At 37.6% G+C, this 18432-nt stretch overlaps 1 protein-coding gene across 6 annotated transcripts in view; it reads right to left on the reverse strand.

Annotated features, from left to right (window-relative positions):
* Window positions 1-651: 651 nt before the first annotated feature.
* Window positions 652-18432, reverse strand: part of LOC127418878 (ankyrin repeat and SAM domain-containing protein 1A) — a 171063-nt gene continuing 153282 nt past the window's right edge. For 5 of the 6 annotated variants that reach the window (XM_051659752.1, XM_051659749.1, XM_051659751.1 and 2 more), the window contains 3 exons: window positions 17719-17856; window positions 13865-14041; window positions 2112-5554 (listed from right to left, as the gene is read on the reverse strand). In XM_051659752.1, coding sequence (XP_051515712.1) covers window positions 5444-5554; window positions 13865-14041; window positions 17719-17856 — 426 coding nt within the window. In that variant the 3' untranslated portion in view covers window positions 2112-5443. Of the gene's footprint in view, window positions 1817-2111; window positions 5555-13864; window positions 14042-17718; window positions 17857-18432 lie in introns of those variants that run through there. The other variant, XM_051659750.1, reaches the window with a different exon arrangement.

Genomic DNA, 18432 nt, shown 5'->3' on the forward strand with positions numbered 1-18432 from the left:
GATTTTGTGGCAAGGTCTCTCAGAGATTCCATTGTCAGTTTCATGCTCATTTGCAAACATTATGATAGGTTGAGCTTTAAAAAGACTTTCCCCTCTAGATATGACAAAAACAAGACCAAAAAGTAAAAAAATAAAATAAAAATAAAAATACATACATTACACACATGTATCTCTCTATCTATCTTTCTATATATATATATATATATATATATATATATATATATATATATATATATAGAGAGAGAGAGAGAGAGAGAGAGAGAGAGAGAGAGAGAGAGAGAGAGAGAGAGAGAGAGAGAGAGAGACATCTATAAAAGCAGAATCATTCAAGTATCAAAAGACAGACCACCCAGGATTACTTTACAGTCCAGTATTGTTTATATTTTACTCATTTAGCCATTAATAGAATCCGAACTGTCACCATTTTATTCGCTAACGTGATTAGTTGTGCAAACACTGCTGCTGTTACAGGTGCTAGCATTAGCATCTGCTTGAATATAGCACTGAAATCATTTTCAAGGTACAGTGTTAAAAATGAAGTGGAAATTCAAAATAAAAGAGACTTAAAATCCTTGTAAACTAGGGCTAAATGCTTACGGGAATATTTCCCTTTTACACGTCATATTTATCTATTAATTATCTACACACACATATGCACAGGTTTGTCAATGTCAGAATAAGGTCATTTGACATTTGAACTTTTCTAGTATTTTTTTTTTTTTTTTTTTTTTTTTTTTAAATCAAACCCTGCTCTCTGCATCTTAATTAAAAGAAAAACACAAACAGTTCAATTAAGAACTTCTACACATAAAAACAACTCTGTTGTTTGTAGTGTCACATTAACTCTGCAATTTTGTATTAGAAATCACAGTATACATGTAAGTGTCACTAAAAGTACCAGGATCTGGGCTGTACCATTCTTATCCCATCATAAAGGTATTAAGATACTGTAATAGTGTGCCATATGAAGTTACATCACATAGTACCTTCTATTAATTTGCCATTCAGATTGTTTCTGCGACATTTGTAATTCAAAATCTTTTCTGATTAAAACTCATATCATAATTCATAAGGTTGAATTGTCTTGTCCATACAAACAGTTAATTTAGCATAAACATTTTCACCAAAGCATGTTGGTCACTTGAGCTGAAATACTGACAGAATCAAACATCTCTACTTATGGATGGATTGATCTTAATTGGATATACTGTAAAAGACTGCACTCACTTGTCAGTGTTTTGCTGAACTTTAATCAGTGTTTCGAACTTAAACTGTTTGTTTTTTTCCAAGTTACCAGACAAAATAAGGGCATCTACACTTTGTGAGATGAAAGACCATTGGTTTAAACTCACATCACAGACAAAACAAGTGATTAGACTGCATTGTTTCACAATGAAAATAAAACAAAGCTCAAAAGATTTCTAAGGAAAGATAATGTCGTTATTGCGAGAAAATACAGTGACTGCGGCATGTTTTCCAGTGTTTGTAAAATAAGTCTATGAATGTGTCTGAAATATGATAAAAGACATATGTTTTTGGAGGGAGAGGTTTTGTTAGTACCAAATCATGGGAGTGTGTTGAACTGGCGTACGAGTGGAGCAGCGAACGGGACAGTTTCTCTCTCTTTGGCTAGTGTGTGTTTAAAGGCAAAACCAAGTGATGAATGGAAGGAGTTTGCTGCAGGTGTGAGTAGTCTTCCGACACTTACGTATTTCAGAATAAAAACACACATTAAAAAGGTGATATTTCATCCACAGTCATGCTGTCAATGCCATCCAAACTTTCCTTTCAGTTTGGCATCCAACACAGTTGTTAACTACAGGGAGACACACACACACACACACACACATATAGGGATTAAAACAAAGAAATACAATTTGGGATTATGCAAATATACTAATATCATTTAAAATGGATAACGGAGGAGGGAAAGATGGTGTCGTGCCAAATCAATTTCCCCTGCAAAATCGTATTCCCTTTTGTGCCCAAAGTGATTTCATTGGCTGAACAAATATTTTCTGATATTCTATTCAGTGCCTGATTACAAATACTACAACTTCACTAGTTTTAGTCTTAACATCATAACACATCAATCAGAGTCAATATGAAAACAGATTTTACCCTGTTTTTATTATAAATGTTTCTGGTGTTATTTTAGTTTGTATGCCACTGTTTATTTAACTCAATATAACAATCAAAAAAGTGTTAAACATTTCTCCCTTTTATGTTTTCAGTTAGCTTATAGTTAGCATGTCAACCGATTAGCATGCTAAGCTAGTACACCCAATGCAAAATACTACACATAATCATATCAAACCATGACTTTGCACTCTCAATGATAAATATGGTAATACCAATTTTTTTCATTGAATCATATAATGATATTAAATTGTCAAAGGATATACTTTAATTAGCTATTATTATTAAAACACCGCTATTTGGAATACTCTATTCTGATTGGGCAATCAAGGCATTTATCAATCAGGCATTTTTATTAGGCATTACAAATGGCTACCTCGTGGATTCCAATGGGAAAAGTTTGTATCAGAGGACATAGGATTTTTGCACGGAAACAGAACAAACCGAATGACATAAAAAGGAAATAAGTAAAATTTCATGCAGGAAGGAGAAGCAGGCAATAAAAGTAGATTTTAGTCTAATTAAAGAAAAGTTCCAGGTTCAACACAAGGTAGACAGCCTTTGTAGCATATTGCTGTTTACAACAGAAAATAATTTCAACTCGTCCCTCGTTTATTTAAAAATAAGCAAAAATCATGGTGTGCTGTTAGGCACTTCCTATGGAAGTGAATGAGGCCAGTCCATAAATGCTAAAGTACACACTCTTTCAAAAGTATAGCAACAAGACATAAACATTATGCATTAGCAAGATTTTATTGTCATAAAATCAAATACAGGGTATACCAGCATTGTGTCATCAAGGCAACAAAGTTGTACTGTTGGATATAGCTTTACACAGAAAAAGTTCATAATAGATTTTATCACACAAAAGTCATGTTAACATGTATAATATTTACGTCTTGTGGATATAGTTTTGAAACTGTGCGTATTTTAATGTTTATGGACTGGCCGCATTTACTTCCATTGTAAGTGCCTCAATGTAATTGTGATTTTTGCTTCTTTTTAAATATGAGAAACAAATTATTTTCTGTGGTAACAAACATTAAGATGCTGATTATGGCAATAAATAACTTCTGTATGACCATACATGTTCAATTACTACATTGATTGAGTCATCTCTCCATAATTATCCCAACTGTAATGGGATTTGACAAAAAATGGGCAGAAACTGGCTACCAGTGTGTCAATGGTATAATCTCGATAACCTTGTGATGCGATTTATTTCCGGTAAGTTCTACATATTTGTAAAGGTTTAAGCACCTATCCTTTACATGATTGCATGAAGATTGGAATCACATAGATTGCATGTTGATAAGGCTAGTACATCTGATTAAATTTCTATCTTAAAATCCAGGAAAATTATAGACAAAACAGCATTTCCAAGCAACATCTCAGGGTGATGTGCCATGACACTCTTGTGCGAAACCGACGTTCTAAACGTCACTGATTTCACGATGCTTATTCTGCTAGTACCACTTGATAACGCCTAAAAAAAAAGCAGTCAATATTAATTTTGTTCTTTTCAGATAAACTCACTGAGCACTTTATTAGGAACACTATGGTGCTTATAAAGTGCCCGACGTGGTCTTCTGCTGTTGTAGCCAATCCGCCTCAAGGTTCGACGTGTTGTGCATTCTGAGTTGCTATTCTGCTCACTACAATTGTAAAGAGTGGTTATCCGAGTTACTGTAGCCTTTTGTCAGCTCGAACCAGTCTGGCCATTCTCTATTGACCTCTCTCATCAACAAGATCAAAACAATGTTTTTGTTTTTGGCACCATTCTGAATTAACTCTAGTGACTGTTGTGCATGAAAATCCCAGGAGATCAGCAGTTACAGAAATACTCAAACCAGCCATCTGGCACCAACAATCATGCCATGATCGAAATCACTGAGATCACATTTTTTTCCCCATTCTGATGGTTGATGTGAACATTAACTGAAGCTTATTGCATTGCTGTCACACGATTGGCTGATTAGATAATTGCATGAATAAGTAGGTGTATAGGTGTTCCTAATAAAGAGCTCAGTGAGTGTTCATCTTTGTGATTTGTTAGACATTTAGGCCCAGCCTGGTCTACTATTTGAGACTTAAGACAATACGTCATATCACAGTGCTAAACGCAAATCCATATTTGGCAGCAAAATTAAATTTACAGTGAAGTCATTCGATTCCCAACTCAGTTATCTTCTTGAACACTAAAGGTAGCATCTACCAGCTGTCTAACATCCAATCTGGACATAAAATATAGTGAGATCATCTATTAGAGATGCATATTAACATAAATGACAATGAAAACCCATCTAGTCCTGATAGTCCATGGGAAAAATGATGAGGCCAGGCTGTAACAAAACAACAACAAAAAATACTAAATGTCACAATGTTTGCTATTGTAATCCTTGGCAGTGTTGATACTTTTGATCTGATGCTACATGTTTAGTACAGCTCAGGAGTTTTAGTTCAAACTGAAGGAGGAAGAGGATGTGAATGAGTTCTTCAGCAGTGCCTCACTGTGGTCGACGCCTGATAGAGACAAGCATCAGAGAAGAGGAAAAAAGAAAGATAAACACATTAAGAGGAAAAAACATCATTAAGGATGATGAAGGTGAAAGTCCATTGGCAGCATGGAGTAGGAAATGTTACACGTTTTAGTTTCTTCAGATTTGAAAACAGATGTTCTGGTCCAGAGCAAAGCTTGTCTTTGGTTATGTGTTACATCTTAACATGTTAATTTCTACTGTTAAAACCTGGCAATGATTGCCCTGTGTTTAAAAAGCAGCAGAGTGCAAAAATCGGGGGCTCGTCCGGGATCTAAACCTGGTAAAAAAAAAAAAAAAAAAAAAAAAACCCAGTTGATTCTGTCACCAAAGGGGAAGGAGGACATAAATCGGCAGTTATGGTGAGACTAAAGGGTAGAGAATGTTTCTATAATGAGCGGTATACCTATAAGAACTTAACAAGCTATTTTAGGACTGAGAATCTGGAAGGTTCTTAGAGGGGCAGAGAGATATTGAGGGAAAGTGTTTGCTCAGAAAGAGTTTGTTTTAGACGAGTAGGACCTCAAAGGATTGTTGGACAGCAAGAGCACAAAAAAAAAGGTAGACTTCAGCAGGACTGTGCAAGACAGGCAGAGAGAAAAGAACAGGTGAAGGGAGAGGTGGCTTCCATGTGCAGAGGAGAGCAAGAAAGAAGGAATTCGGTCATGGCGACGAGGGGAGATCACAGTCTATCTAGAGAGTGAAGGCACAGAGCAAATGGAAAAGGTGTGAGGGGAGGGGACGTGGGGGAGCAGAGGAACGTCCAATCAGAATATGGTGGTCTCGTACTTGGTGCTAACGGTGCGTTTGGGATCTTTGGAGTCCATGATCCACTCAGTGCTGCTCTGACCGTGAGGGTCCACATCCATTGCCTCTACCTGAAACAACATGATGCAGCAGTCGTCAGAAGAACAACACACTATGATGTAGCTGACATAACTGATATACAGAGTTCAGTGGCGTGTGGTGGACTTTTGAAATGAGGCAAAGTGCCATCTCAGCATTGTTTTTTTGTTTTGTTTTGTTTTTTACAGATTTTGTTAATTCCTATTTCAGTTCCAGTTAATATTTAAATAGCTTTCAGGTAGAACCCATACAAATGTGAAATCTGATTTATCACAACATAAGATATTTAAAAGTAGGCCTGCATAAAAATATATAATATAAAAAGTGACATATTTTGCTTATAAATGCAACAACATAATAACAGTTTCTAAAAATGGCTGTTGTTCTATATGTAACATATTTTCTTAAATCAGTTTATCATCTTCAAATTTGTATAGATTAATTTAATATTATATATGTTAACTGCCATATGTCAGATTTCTGTATGGGAAGGCATATGAATAAGCATGAAATATATAATATATAAATACTTATTTTTGCAAGTTGATATTAACACTATTTATTAAACCAAGTCAAATCAAAAGCTCATCAAATGTATGCATTGTTTTATAATTATAATTTTTTTTATTGCCTCAAAAACAATACCTACTGTATTTCATCCGTTCACCTATTATTTTTATAGACATCTTATTTTTGGATAATCTGTCATCTACTCCTTGGTAAACAACACAGGGTTCGTGATGGCACGGAGCGAGTGCTCACTAAAAAGCGTGTCACTCACATACCATTTCAGATTTCAAGTAATTTTAAGTTCATTTAGATTTGGATGTGACAAAAAGTGCTGTTGTCCATGTCGGTTAGTTGTTTTCTGTGCAAATGGTTGCTGCACATCCATCAGTTCATCCCATTCATAGCGATCTGCAGAGACACGCTATGAGGATGAGTGCATGATAGGCAGGCACTATCGCATTGATTGATTGACCACATATTGAACGAATTACCGCTAATCGGAGCCAATGTGTCCCCTCATGTGACTTTTCGCTGTATTCGGCAGTTACCCCGCCTCCCATTCACCACACGCTTTGAGCAGTGACATTGCAATGAGCTGATGTGATGCGTGAGAGATGGTGCCTCCCTTTGAAACTTTATCCGCAGAGTGACTGCAGAAATATGACTGCTATGCACATTTTTTGAGCTCAAATTTCGTAATATGTTTTGTTTTCTTTATGTACAGTTGTTTATTTTGCTCACACAAAATTGAGGAGACACTGTCTCCCTTGCCTACTCGGAGAAATCGCAACTGACAGAGTTACAGTATAATGGTCTATTAAATAGTGAAGGCATTTACACCTCGCTATGAGGTTTAATTTGGGGAAGCACTCTGTAAAATAAGTCAAATACTCATTGTATTGCGATATATATATATATATATTAGGGGTGTAATGATTCATTGATCTGGATCGATGCATCGATCCAATAACCAACGATCCAATGTTATAGATACAACGTGAAAATATCGATATAGAATTTTTCTATATTTTTAAGTTGCACCTATATTGGGGCCTGGGTAGCTCAGCGAGTATTGACGCAGACTACCACCCCTGGAGTCGCGAGTTCGAATCCAGGGTGTGCTGAGTGACTCCAGCCAGGTCTCCTAAGCAACCAAATTGGCCCAGTTGCTAGGGAGGGTAGAGTCACATGGGGTAACCTCCTCGTGGTCGCGATTAGTGGTTCTTGCTCTCAATGCGGCGTGTGGTAATTTGTGCGTGGATCGCGGAGAGTAGCATGAGCCTCCACATGTAGGGAGTCTCTGCGGTGTCACGCACAATGAGCCACATGATAAGATGCACGGATTGACTGTCTCAGAAGCGGAGGCAACTGAGACTTGTCCTCCACCACCCGAATTGAGGTGAGTAACCGCTCCACCATGAGGACCTATTAAGTAGTAGGAATTGGGCATTCCAAATTAGGAGAAAAGGGGATAAAATTAAAAAAAATGCACCTTTATTTTAATACTCACATGACAGCAACGTCTGTACGCATTTCCGTGAAGCAACCTTATTACATTAATTTCACTTTGAGCGCTAAATATGCTTTTCATGTGAGACAAGGATGTGCACAGGGTCTGTGAAGCCAAATTGTGCTCTGCTATCCATGCGTCAACCGGGCTTCCGTGAAACGCAAGCTCCAGTGACAGGATCTGTGTGAGCGTATCAGCCGGGCACTCCTTAAATGCGAACTCTCGTGACAAACACAGAGCGGCTCACTCGCGATTAATTCGGGCTTTCATCGATATCGTTGTGCATGTGACCCATTTGAAATTTACATGACAATTTCCTATTTTAAAGTACCATGGAGCAGTTCAACCATCATCATGTCTTGACAATGCTGACATTCTGAACAGCACTAATGAGGGAAAGAGAAACACCTGCTCAGCACTAGCATCAGTTATAAGACTTTACACATCTACACATCAACACCCATTTATCCCAGTTAACTGTAACAGAATTTTTCATTACAACTGTGGAAGTTGTAGCCAAGAAAACTGCGGATAACACGGATAGTTGGAAACAAGTCATGGGTATGTAAGTACTTTGAATTGGATTAAACTGAAAAATAATCTGTAATCAAATGATTGATGATCACTTGAGTGTGACATTTTTATATTATTATCTGTAAAAAAAAAAAAAAAAAAAATCAACATTTGAAGTACCTTATTTTGTTGTGGTTGTCCCAATGTGGATACTAAATTTGCACTTTTCAGGGAGCTCAATAAAATATTCAAATTATATTTTGGTTGCATTTGAGGGCAAAAATAAATTAACTGACTGTATAAAATAGGCACATAATATCAGAATATCAATCGCATGGCCCGGAATCAAATCGAAATTGTATCGTGGCAGATTTTGTAGTATTGGCAAATATCGGCTCGCAGGCCAAGAGAATCGATATACAGTGCATCCAGAAAGTATTCAGAGCGCTTCACTTCTTCCACATTTTATGTTACAGCCTTATTCCAAAATGGATTAAATTCATTATTTTCCTAAAAATTCTACAAACAATACCCCATAATGACAACGTGAAAGAAGTTTGTTTGAAATCTTTGCAAATTTATTAAAAAAAAAAAAAAATAAAATAAAAAAAAAAAAATCACATGTACATAGGTATTCACAGCCTTTGCCATGACACTCAAAATTGAGCTCAGGTGCATCCTGTTTCCACTGATCATCCTTGAGATGTTTCTACAACTTGATTGGAGTCCACCTGTGGTAAATTCAGTTGATTGGACATGATTTGGAAAGGCACACACCTGTCTATATAAGGTCCCACAGTTAACAGTGCATGTCAGAGCACAAACCAAGCCATGAAGTCCAAGGAATTGTCTGTAGACCTCCAAGACAGGATTGTATCGAGGCACAGATCTGGGGAAGGGTTCAGAAAAATTTCTGCAGCATTGAAGGTCCCAATGAGCACAGTGGCCTCCATCATCCGTAAATGGAAGAAGTTTGGAACCACCAGGACTCTTCCTAGAGCTAGCTGGCCGCCCGGCCAAACTGAGCGATCGGGGGAGAAGGGCCTTAGTCAGTGAGGTGAACAAGAACCCGATAGTCACTCTGACAGAGCTCCAGCGTTTCTCTGTGGAGAGAGGAGAACCTTCCAGAAGAACAACCATCTCTGCAGTACTCCACCATTCAGGCCTGTATGGTAGAGTGGCCAGACGGAAGCCACTCCTCAGTAAAAGGCACATGACAGCCCACCTGGAGTTTGCCAAAAGGCACCTGAAGGACTCTCAGACCATGAGAAACAAAGATTGAACTCTTTGGCCTGAATGGCAAGTGTCATGCCTGGAGGAAACCAGGCACCGCTCATCACCTGGCCAATACCATCCCTACAGTGAAGCATGGTGGTGGCAGCATCATGCAGTGTGAATGTTTTTCAGCAGCAGGAACTGGGAGACTAGTCAGGATCGAGGGAAAGATGAATGCAGCAATGTACAGAGACATCCTTGATGAAAACGTGCTCCAGAGCGCTCTGGACCTCAGGTTGGGGTGAAGGTTCATCTTCCAACAGGACAACGACCCTAAGCACATAGCCAAGATAACAAAGGAGAGGCTACGGGACAACTCTGTGAATGTCCTTGAGTGGCCCAGCCAAAGCCCAGACTTGAACCCGATTGAACATCTCTGGAGAGATCTGAAAATGGCTGTGCACCGACGCTCCCCATCCAACCTGATGGAGCTCAAGAGATCCTGCAAAGAAGAATGGGAGAAAGTGCCCAAAAATAGGTGTGCCAAGCTTGTAGCATCATATTCAAAAAGACTTGAGGCTGTAATTGGTGCCAAAGGTGCTTCAACAAAGTATTGAGCAAAGGCTGTGAATACTTATGTACATGTGATTTTTTTCGTTTTTTATTTTTAATAAATTTGCAAATATTTCAAACAAACTTCTTTCACGTTGTCATTATGGGGTATTGTTTGTAGAATTGAGGAAAATAATGAATTTAATCCATTTTGGAATAAGGCTGTAACATAACATGTGGAAAAAGTGAAGCGCTGTGAATACTTTCCTGATGCACTGTAAGATCGTATTGTGATGAAACGTCCGATTTACACCCCTAATATATAGTACTGCGCAAAAGTTTTAGGCACTTAAGATGTTTCACAAAAACATTTGTCTTAAGATGGTTATTTATATCTTCAGCTTTAGTGTGTCAATAGGAAAAATTAATTTTAGACTCCCAAACATTACTTTTGCAAATAGAAAAGATTGGAATAGAAGAACAGGGCACTCTGTAAGAGATGGCATTGACCCCACAGAGCCCCCCCACTGAACATCGAGTCAGTCTGGGAGTACATGAAGAGACAGAAGCAATTGAGACAGCCTAAATAGATAGAAGAACTGTGGCAAATTCTCCAAGAAGCTTGGAACATCCTATCTGCCAACAACCAAGAAAAACTGTGTCCAGGTGTACCTAGGAGAATTGGGCTGTTTTAAAGTCAAAGTATATAAAAAAAATTAATTTAGCTTTTTTATGTTTACTGGACTTTGTATGATATTAATTGATAAATGAAAACTATTTATGGCATTATTTTTCAAGACATCCTCACTATGCAACATTTTTCACAAGTGCCTAAAACTTTTGCACAGTACTGTATCTATCTATATATCTATATATCTATATATATATATATATATATATATATATATATATATATACACACACATATATATATATATACATACACACACACACACACACACACACACACACACACACACACATACATACATACATACATACACACATACATACATACATACATACATACATACATACATACACACACACTACCAGTCAAAGGTTTTGAAACTCTTACTCATTCTTTATTATAATTTTTTTCACATTTTAGAATAATAGTAAAGTCATCAAAACTATGGAATAACATAAATGGAACTATGGAAATTATGTTGTGACTAAACAAAATCCAAAATAAATCAAAACTGTGTTATATTTTATAGCATCTTCAAAGTAGTCACCCTTTGCCTAGAATTTGCAGAAATGTACTCTTGACATTTTCTCAAGAAACTTCTTGAGGTATCATCCTGGGATGCTTTTTAAACAGTATTGAAGGAGTTCCCATCTATGTTGGGCACTTATTGGCTGCTTTTCTTTATTATTGGTCCAAGTCATCAATTTAAAAAACTTTTTTTTTATTAATTGTTTTTTATTACATTTTGGTTTTATAATGAAATATATTAATATGTTGGCACAATTATATTTTTGTCAACAAAACTAATTTCAAACATTTAAGCATACGCCTTCAGATCAAAAGATTTTTAAGATCATGAGAAACATTTCAGTCAAGTGTTTCAAAACTTTTGACTGGTAGTGTATGTATATATATAAACTCAGCTCTCACTTTCATCTGCTTTTATTTTCAGCAAACTTAACATGTGTAAATATTTGTATGAACATAAAAAGATTCAACAACTAAGCCATAAACTGAACCAGTTTCACAGACATGTGACTAACAGAAATGGAATAGTGTGTCGCTGAACAAAGGGGGGTCAAAATCAAAAGTAACAGTCAGTATCTGGTGTGGCCAAGTACTTCAGTGCATCTCCTCCTCATGGACTGCACCAGATTTGCCAGTTCTTGCTGTGAGATGTTACCCCACTCTTCCACCAAGGCACTTGCAAGTTCCTGGACATTTCTGGGGGGAATGGCCCTAGCCCTCACTCTCCGATCCAACAGGTCCCAGACGTGCTCAATGGGATTGAGATCCAGGCTCTTCACTGGCCATGGCAGAACACTGACATTCCTGTCTTGCAGGAAATCACGCACAGAACGAGCAGTATGGCTGGTGGCATTGTCATGCTGGAGGGCCATGTCAGGATGAGCCTGCAGGAAGGGTACCACATGAGGGAGGAGGATGTCTTCCCTGTAACGCACAGCATTGAGATTGCCTGCAATGACAACAAGCTCAGTCCGATGATGCTGTGACACACCGCCCCAGACCATGACGGACCCTCCACCTCCGAATCGATCCCGCTCCAGAGTACAGGCCTCGGTGTAACGCTCATTCCTTCGACAATAAACGCGAGTCCAACCATCACCCCTGGTGAGCCAAAACTGCGACTCGTCAGTTAAGAGCACTTTTTGCCAGTCCTGTCTGGTCCAGCGAAGGTGGGTTTGTGCCCATAGGCGACATTGTTGCCGGTGATGTCTGGTAAGGACCTGCCTTACAACAGGACTACAAGCCCTCAGTCCAGCCTCTCTCAGCCTGTTGTGGACAGTCTAAACACTGATGGAGGGATTGTGCATTCCTGGTGTAACTCGGGCAGTTGTTGTTGCCATCCTGTACCTGTCCCGCAGGTGTGATATTCGGATGTACCGATCCTGTGGAGGTGTTGTTACATGTGGTCTGCCACTGCGAGGATCAGCTGTCCTTCCTGTCTCTCTGTAGCGCTGTCTTGGACGTCTCACAGTATGGACATTGCAATTTATTGCACTGGCCACATCTGCAGTCCTCATGCCTCCATGCAGCATGCCTAAGGCACGTTCACGCAGATGAGCAGGGACCCTGGGCATCTTTTGGTGTTTTTCAGAGTCAGTAGAAAGGTCTCTTTAGTGTCCTTAGTTTTTGTAACTGTGATCTAAATTGCCTACCCTCTGTAAGCTGTTAGTGTCTTAACGACCGTAGGTGCATGTTCATTAATTGTTTATGGTTCATTGAACAAGCATGGAAAACATTGTTTAAACCCTTTACAATAAAGATCTGTAAAGTTATTTGGATTTTTACAAAATTATCTTTAAAATACAGTGTCCTGAAAAAGGGACTTTTTTTTCTGAGTTTATATATATATATATATATATATATATATATATATATATATATATATATATATCAAAATGACTTTGAACTCAGAAATGGAAAACATGTTCATCATAGTATTCAAGTAATTGTTTTGTGTGAATTGTATTTTAAAGTATTTATGAATAACTTGATAGACACAACTAAATGACACTGAAGTATAAAATGTTTGCAAAAAAACTAAACCTATTCATACACACTCTGCTGATACTGAAAAGCTCAGAGTAAAAAACAAAAACATTTCATTGTAGTACAATATTTCATTCTGCAAGTTCCATAATCATGCACTGTTTTACTTCTGTTGCACACGTTTCAAAACTTTGAGGTAGTGTGAAAAATTTCTATATCTTATAAGGCAATTAAAACATTAATTAACAATTTGTAATGTCGGTTTTGAAAAATATAATCTTATGGTGTTTGTCCAAAGAAGAAAAGAGGTTGAAAGCAATACAAAGCTTTATTTTAATGTTTGATTATTCAAAGAACCAGCAGAGGGCTCTACAGCTTCATTTCAGAAGGAAATCAATGGCTTTACAGCTAAGAACATTTAATTTTGAAATACAGAAAAGATGATATCAGTACAATCCTTTTTTCCTGTTTGGCTGTCTACATGTCGACCATCTGACTGACATGTAAAACAACCAGCAACAGGATTGTCTGTAGTATTTGGAGGCAGGTAAATCTGAATCGGATACAATTCTGAGAAAAAAGCAGAATACAGGTGTGCTTAAGGATATTTTCTTCCCTTGCTACTAAGTGTCTCAAACAAAACTGTTGAATATCTCTCAAGGATTCAATGCCCTGAACCTCACAAACCTCAAATCCAGCAACAAGTTCCTCCTTTGAAGCACTACCTTGTAAAAATGTAGAAGAATGACTTTTGTTCAGGCGGACTGATAAGAAACTAAACAAGACAGTGAATTGATTTTGGTGGCCTGTGGGTGTGCCAAGTGTGTGAACTCTCACCCCTGACTTGCGCATACTCCCTCGTGGTTTGGGGATGGGTCTGCTGCTCTTGGTCTCGATGATTTCCGCCCCTCCTGCTGCACTCTGCTGCTGTCTGGTCCTCTGGGCCTGCAGTGCCAGCTGATAGGCTACTTCAAACGCCTGTCCCAGGGTCAGAATTATCTCATAGGTCAGATTCTGGCAGGGAGGCAGAGACAGAGTAATTAACAATGATGACAGGGTGCTTAAACCACTAAGAAATTATCATGACCATTGCAATCCATCTTCAGATGAAGTTTCTTAAATAGTCTCATCAACAGAATCATACATCAATACACTATAAAATTATATTGCACTTAAGAAACATAATAATTCATAAAGTGTCTAATAACAAGCTTAGTTATGGAAAGAAATCTAATTGTATATTAGACACTGTTGAGTCAAGAGCTTTGTAAAGAGACACCAGAATGGCTCCAGATACCCCTGTGGAGAAGATATTTTCTCAAATAACGCTTGTAATCTCTGCATGGAGGACAGGATATGAAATCGGTTTGGTGTTTGCATATGTTGTTTTTTTTTGGGCGAAACTTAAAATAAAATTTCCACAACAACAGTGACCATACTCTCTCAAATCTCAAAATAAAGGCCAGTAACGTCTCTCTCTTATTGTTTCTTCTTTCATTGCAACAAGCTTTTGAGGATTCAGAAGGTTGAGACAGTGTGACATCTTTGTGTCTAACAGAGTCTGTGGATGACAAGGGGATGGCATTTTTGAGCAATGCAACAAATGTCCTTCTACATTTCTGACTACTAAGTATAGCTCTGTTCCAAAACCACTTGAGCTGCCTACCAGCTTTATAAGTCATCATAGATGCACTTCAAAGGTGAAGGATGTTCTGGACAGTAGGCTGCAACTTTGTTGCCTTCTAAGGTCACATCCACACTAATACGTTTTCGTTTGAAAACTCCATTTTCAGTTTCCAGTTGTCATCTTTTTTTCCCCAAAGTATGTGGTAATGCAGAGCGTTTTTGAAAGGCTCTGTTTTTGGTAGAGAAAGACACCATTCTGGTGTGGATGAGAGGCATAAACATAGCTAAATTGATGGGTTTTCAAATGAAAACAGATTAGCGTGGACATGGCCTAAGAAAGTGCTAGTTTTAGCCAGATTCTAAAGCAGCATCATATTTATCCTTCACACAGTACATCAACGTGCAGAGTTATAATTAAGCTACAGCATGTTTTTTGCATATTCAAGCAACAGTGTTCATCTGTCTGTCCAAGTATAGATAACACAATGCCTAATCGAATATTTAAAGGAAGGGCAACTTATACACCGGGTTAAATACATGTCTTGCGTAGGGTTGCCAACTTTCTACCAGCCAAATATGAGACATTTTATTTTGCGATTCACTGACTTGATTGATGGGACATTTAACTTGAAAAATGCTTAACGTGACAATGTATTAAAACATTGAGAATTTTTCATGTTAAGCATTTTAACTAAACCTGTATTGTTCTGTTTTAAAAATGCTCCAGAGTTTATTGCGACATAGTGTACTTACATAGGAATCAAAATGGGGGGAAACAGTTATCAAAATCATACTTTTAACAAAATGGTGCCATTTGATAGGAAACATGACAGAAGTTGTGCGCAAATAGTCACTGATCTTTCTTGATCTTTTCCCACTACTGTCAGTGTAGTAGTGGTAGCAGTAGTGTCTGTGTGTTTTTCAGGGTCATTTCTCTCGATTTGTTTTCTAATCTGTAATTTTTAACATTGACAATTGAATGTGAAAATTATTCAATACAAAACAAATACTGAAACACTGTCAGAACAAATTGCATCACATTTGGATTTCATAAGGAACACAATTCATTACCCTTAAATACAGGATGATCTAGGTCTGTTAGTCACACTTTGCAAAAATCAGTCTGTTTAAATGACATTTAAAAAATATGAATTATTGTTAAGTCCGACTGCAATGGAACTTTTAAAGTGCGTGTAAACAAACTGACAGAGAGGATCCCAAGATGCATCGTGAAAAACTAGAGTTGGTAGAAATGTTAAATATACTGCAAAGTACTGCTAAAAAATTATTCAATATAATTAAAAAGCTCTGTTACACAATCTTTGTGTATGCTATGCATGTTTTTGCCGATCAGAGTATCAAGTTAGCTTAGCAACATGCTAACATCAAACTTTACTTGAATCAATTGTGAGTCGAGCCTTCTCTGCACTTCAATTTAGGAGTGCATTTCAAAACAGTTACTTGTGTGGTTCCATGATGGTTTTGCTTTCTTGAGCCCAAAGTATACTTTTTATATGGTTTTTACACATACATTAGCATCTGCACGTAGGGCAAGTCACAAAAATCTTTATCAGCAATGTACACATACTCTGTACAAATGGTCTGCGCATGATCCTGGAATTTTTTGCTCTAAATAGTTGGAAACACAGTTGGGCCATTGTTTTGATGAAGTAGTTCAAGAAGATGATAGATTAAAGAACAGGAGACAAAGGTGGAAACAACAACAGTGGATGCGCACGTCAAGTGTGCGTGTGCGAGGTGGTCAGGAAATACCTACATTTCTATAACCGGAGTCTGAAAGACTAAAAATACATCTTTATAGGTCGAAACTCCTGAAGAAAAATAGTCCAGTATCACACAGCAGTAGTAGCGTGTATGCAGCGACCGCCTGTGTATGTGCACATGGTTAAATGGAGTATACTTTGAAAGGATAGAGCGTTTGAATGCATGCATACAATAAAACCGAAGGTTGCTGCCTATGCAGATAGAAGACTGCTCACTAGAATTAAGAACAGACATATAAGCTCTGTAAATCTAAAGTAAGCAAACTGATGGCATGACTACACAGATGACCTTCTCAACTTTAATTTATTAAGTGTTGTTATAACAGACTTATTGTGCACTCTAGAATCCTTTAAATTCCAGTGGAATCTGAGTCTGGCTTAAAATATTCAAGGCAATAATAGATCTGAGAGTGTGTCTGTATTATTCAGACAGCTGTACGATCAATGCAATTTTAATGGGCTGCTGCTCACAAGTTCACTTATAAAACTCATTCTGATCATATCAGAACACTGGCACACGGCCCACTACACACCACACACCAGAAAGAGAGACAGACAGAGAATCAGCATTGCATTAACAGTATTGTAGTCCAGTGGTTTTCAACTGGTGGGTCTTGACCCAAAAATGTTTCCTAAGTCTGTTTTGATAGCATCGCAGAATGCTAAATGCAAATAATAAAATGCAACTAACAAAAAACTCAGCTACTTTTCTTATGTTTTGTTGTTGAGTTCAAAGGCTGTGCGTCCAATCAAATTATGAAATTTTGGTGCAAATTAATCTGTTAACTGGTAGAAGATAGACAAATTAGACAGATGCCAACATGGACAGGTTGCATGACATGCCCTAACCCACAAAAGCTAACAAAATACACAAGGAAAAAGAACATACAACCCAGACTACATGAAATACAGGTTCTCTTTGGATAAACAAAGTTTGTGCTGACCACAATGTGTTTTGTGTGGTTGCAGAGAGCATGAAACTATCAAAATTCAGGAGACATTTAGAAACCAAACGCTGAAACTATAAAGACATTGTAAAACTAAAGTACATTTTCCAATTCAGTCTATGTCATGTTAGTCATTGTGCATATTGTTGGGCCTATGTAGATCAATCTTAATACATTTCAATGTTTGATTGAAAGGACGCTTTGGTTTGCCTATTTTGGTATGTTTTTGGGTTGTCACTTTATGCCCATTTTTAAAACTAAAACAAAACCAATAGATGATCATTGTTTTTATCTCTTGCATACAGTGTGATTGTGTGTTTGTGACATGTCTCACCACGTCTACGGTGCTGAAGACGTGGCAGTAATGATGGCTGCTCTGCAGGTCTTTAGTGATGTAAGCAAACGTGCAGAGGTCCTCTGGGTCCTGAGCTGCACATGAGATGTTCCTGATCTCATGTTCTGCAATGACGTTCTGCAAACACAACACAAAAATTACTTTAGTAAAACACACACACACAAAAAAAAAAAAAAAAAAACAACTGTGATTATACTGTTGATTATCACAGACAATAATTCTGAGGGTCTGTTAAAACAAACAAAAATCGTGTTTTCAGTAATGCACTTCCAATGGAAGTCTATGCGGCAAAACATTCCGGAGGTTATATAATTTTTTTTTTTTTTTTGTGTGTGTGTGTGCAATAGTCTTAATCATCATTTTATCAGTCAGACTACTGTTCTAGGTGGATTAACTTTTGGTTATGCATTACTGATGTTATTCCTGTGGGTGGAGTTTTCTCTGTGTAAACAGCCCCTTTCTAGTATCATTGCATGTATGGGTGGAAATTACCGGATTACTGAATTTACATGGTCATGACAGGAGTTGAAAGATTGGATAGAACCTTGCACAGACAAGGTTGTTTAGCGATTATACAGTTGTGCTCAAAAGTTTGCATACCCTTGGAGAATTGGTAATATATGTATCATTTTTAAAGAAAACATGAGTGAGCAGGCAAAACACATTTCTTTTTTTTCTTATGGGATTCTTATT

Source organism: Myxocyprinus asiaticus, chromosome 28 (assembly GCF_019703515.2).
Source record: "Myxocyprinus asiaticus isolate MX2 ecotype Aquarium Trade chromosome 28, UBuf_Myxa_2, whole genome shotgun sequence".
NCBI classification, from domain to species: domain Eukaryota; kingdom Metazoa; phylum Chordata; class Actinopteri; order Cypriniformes; family Catostomidae; genus Myxocyprinus; species Myxocyprinus asiaticus.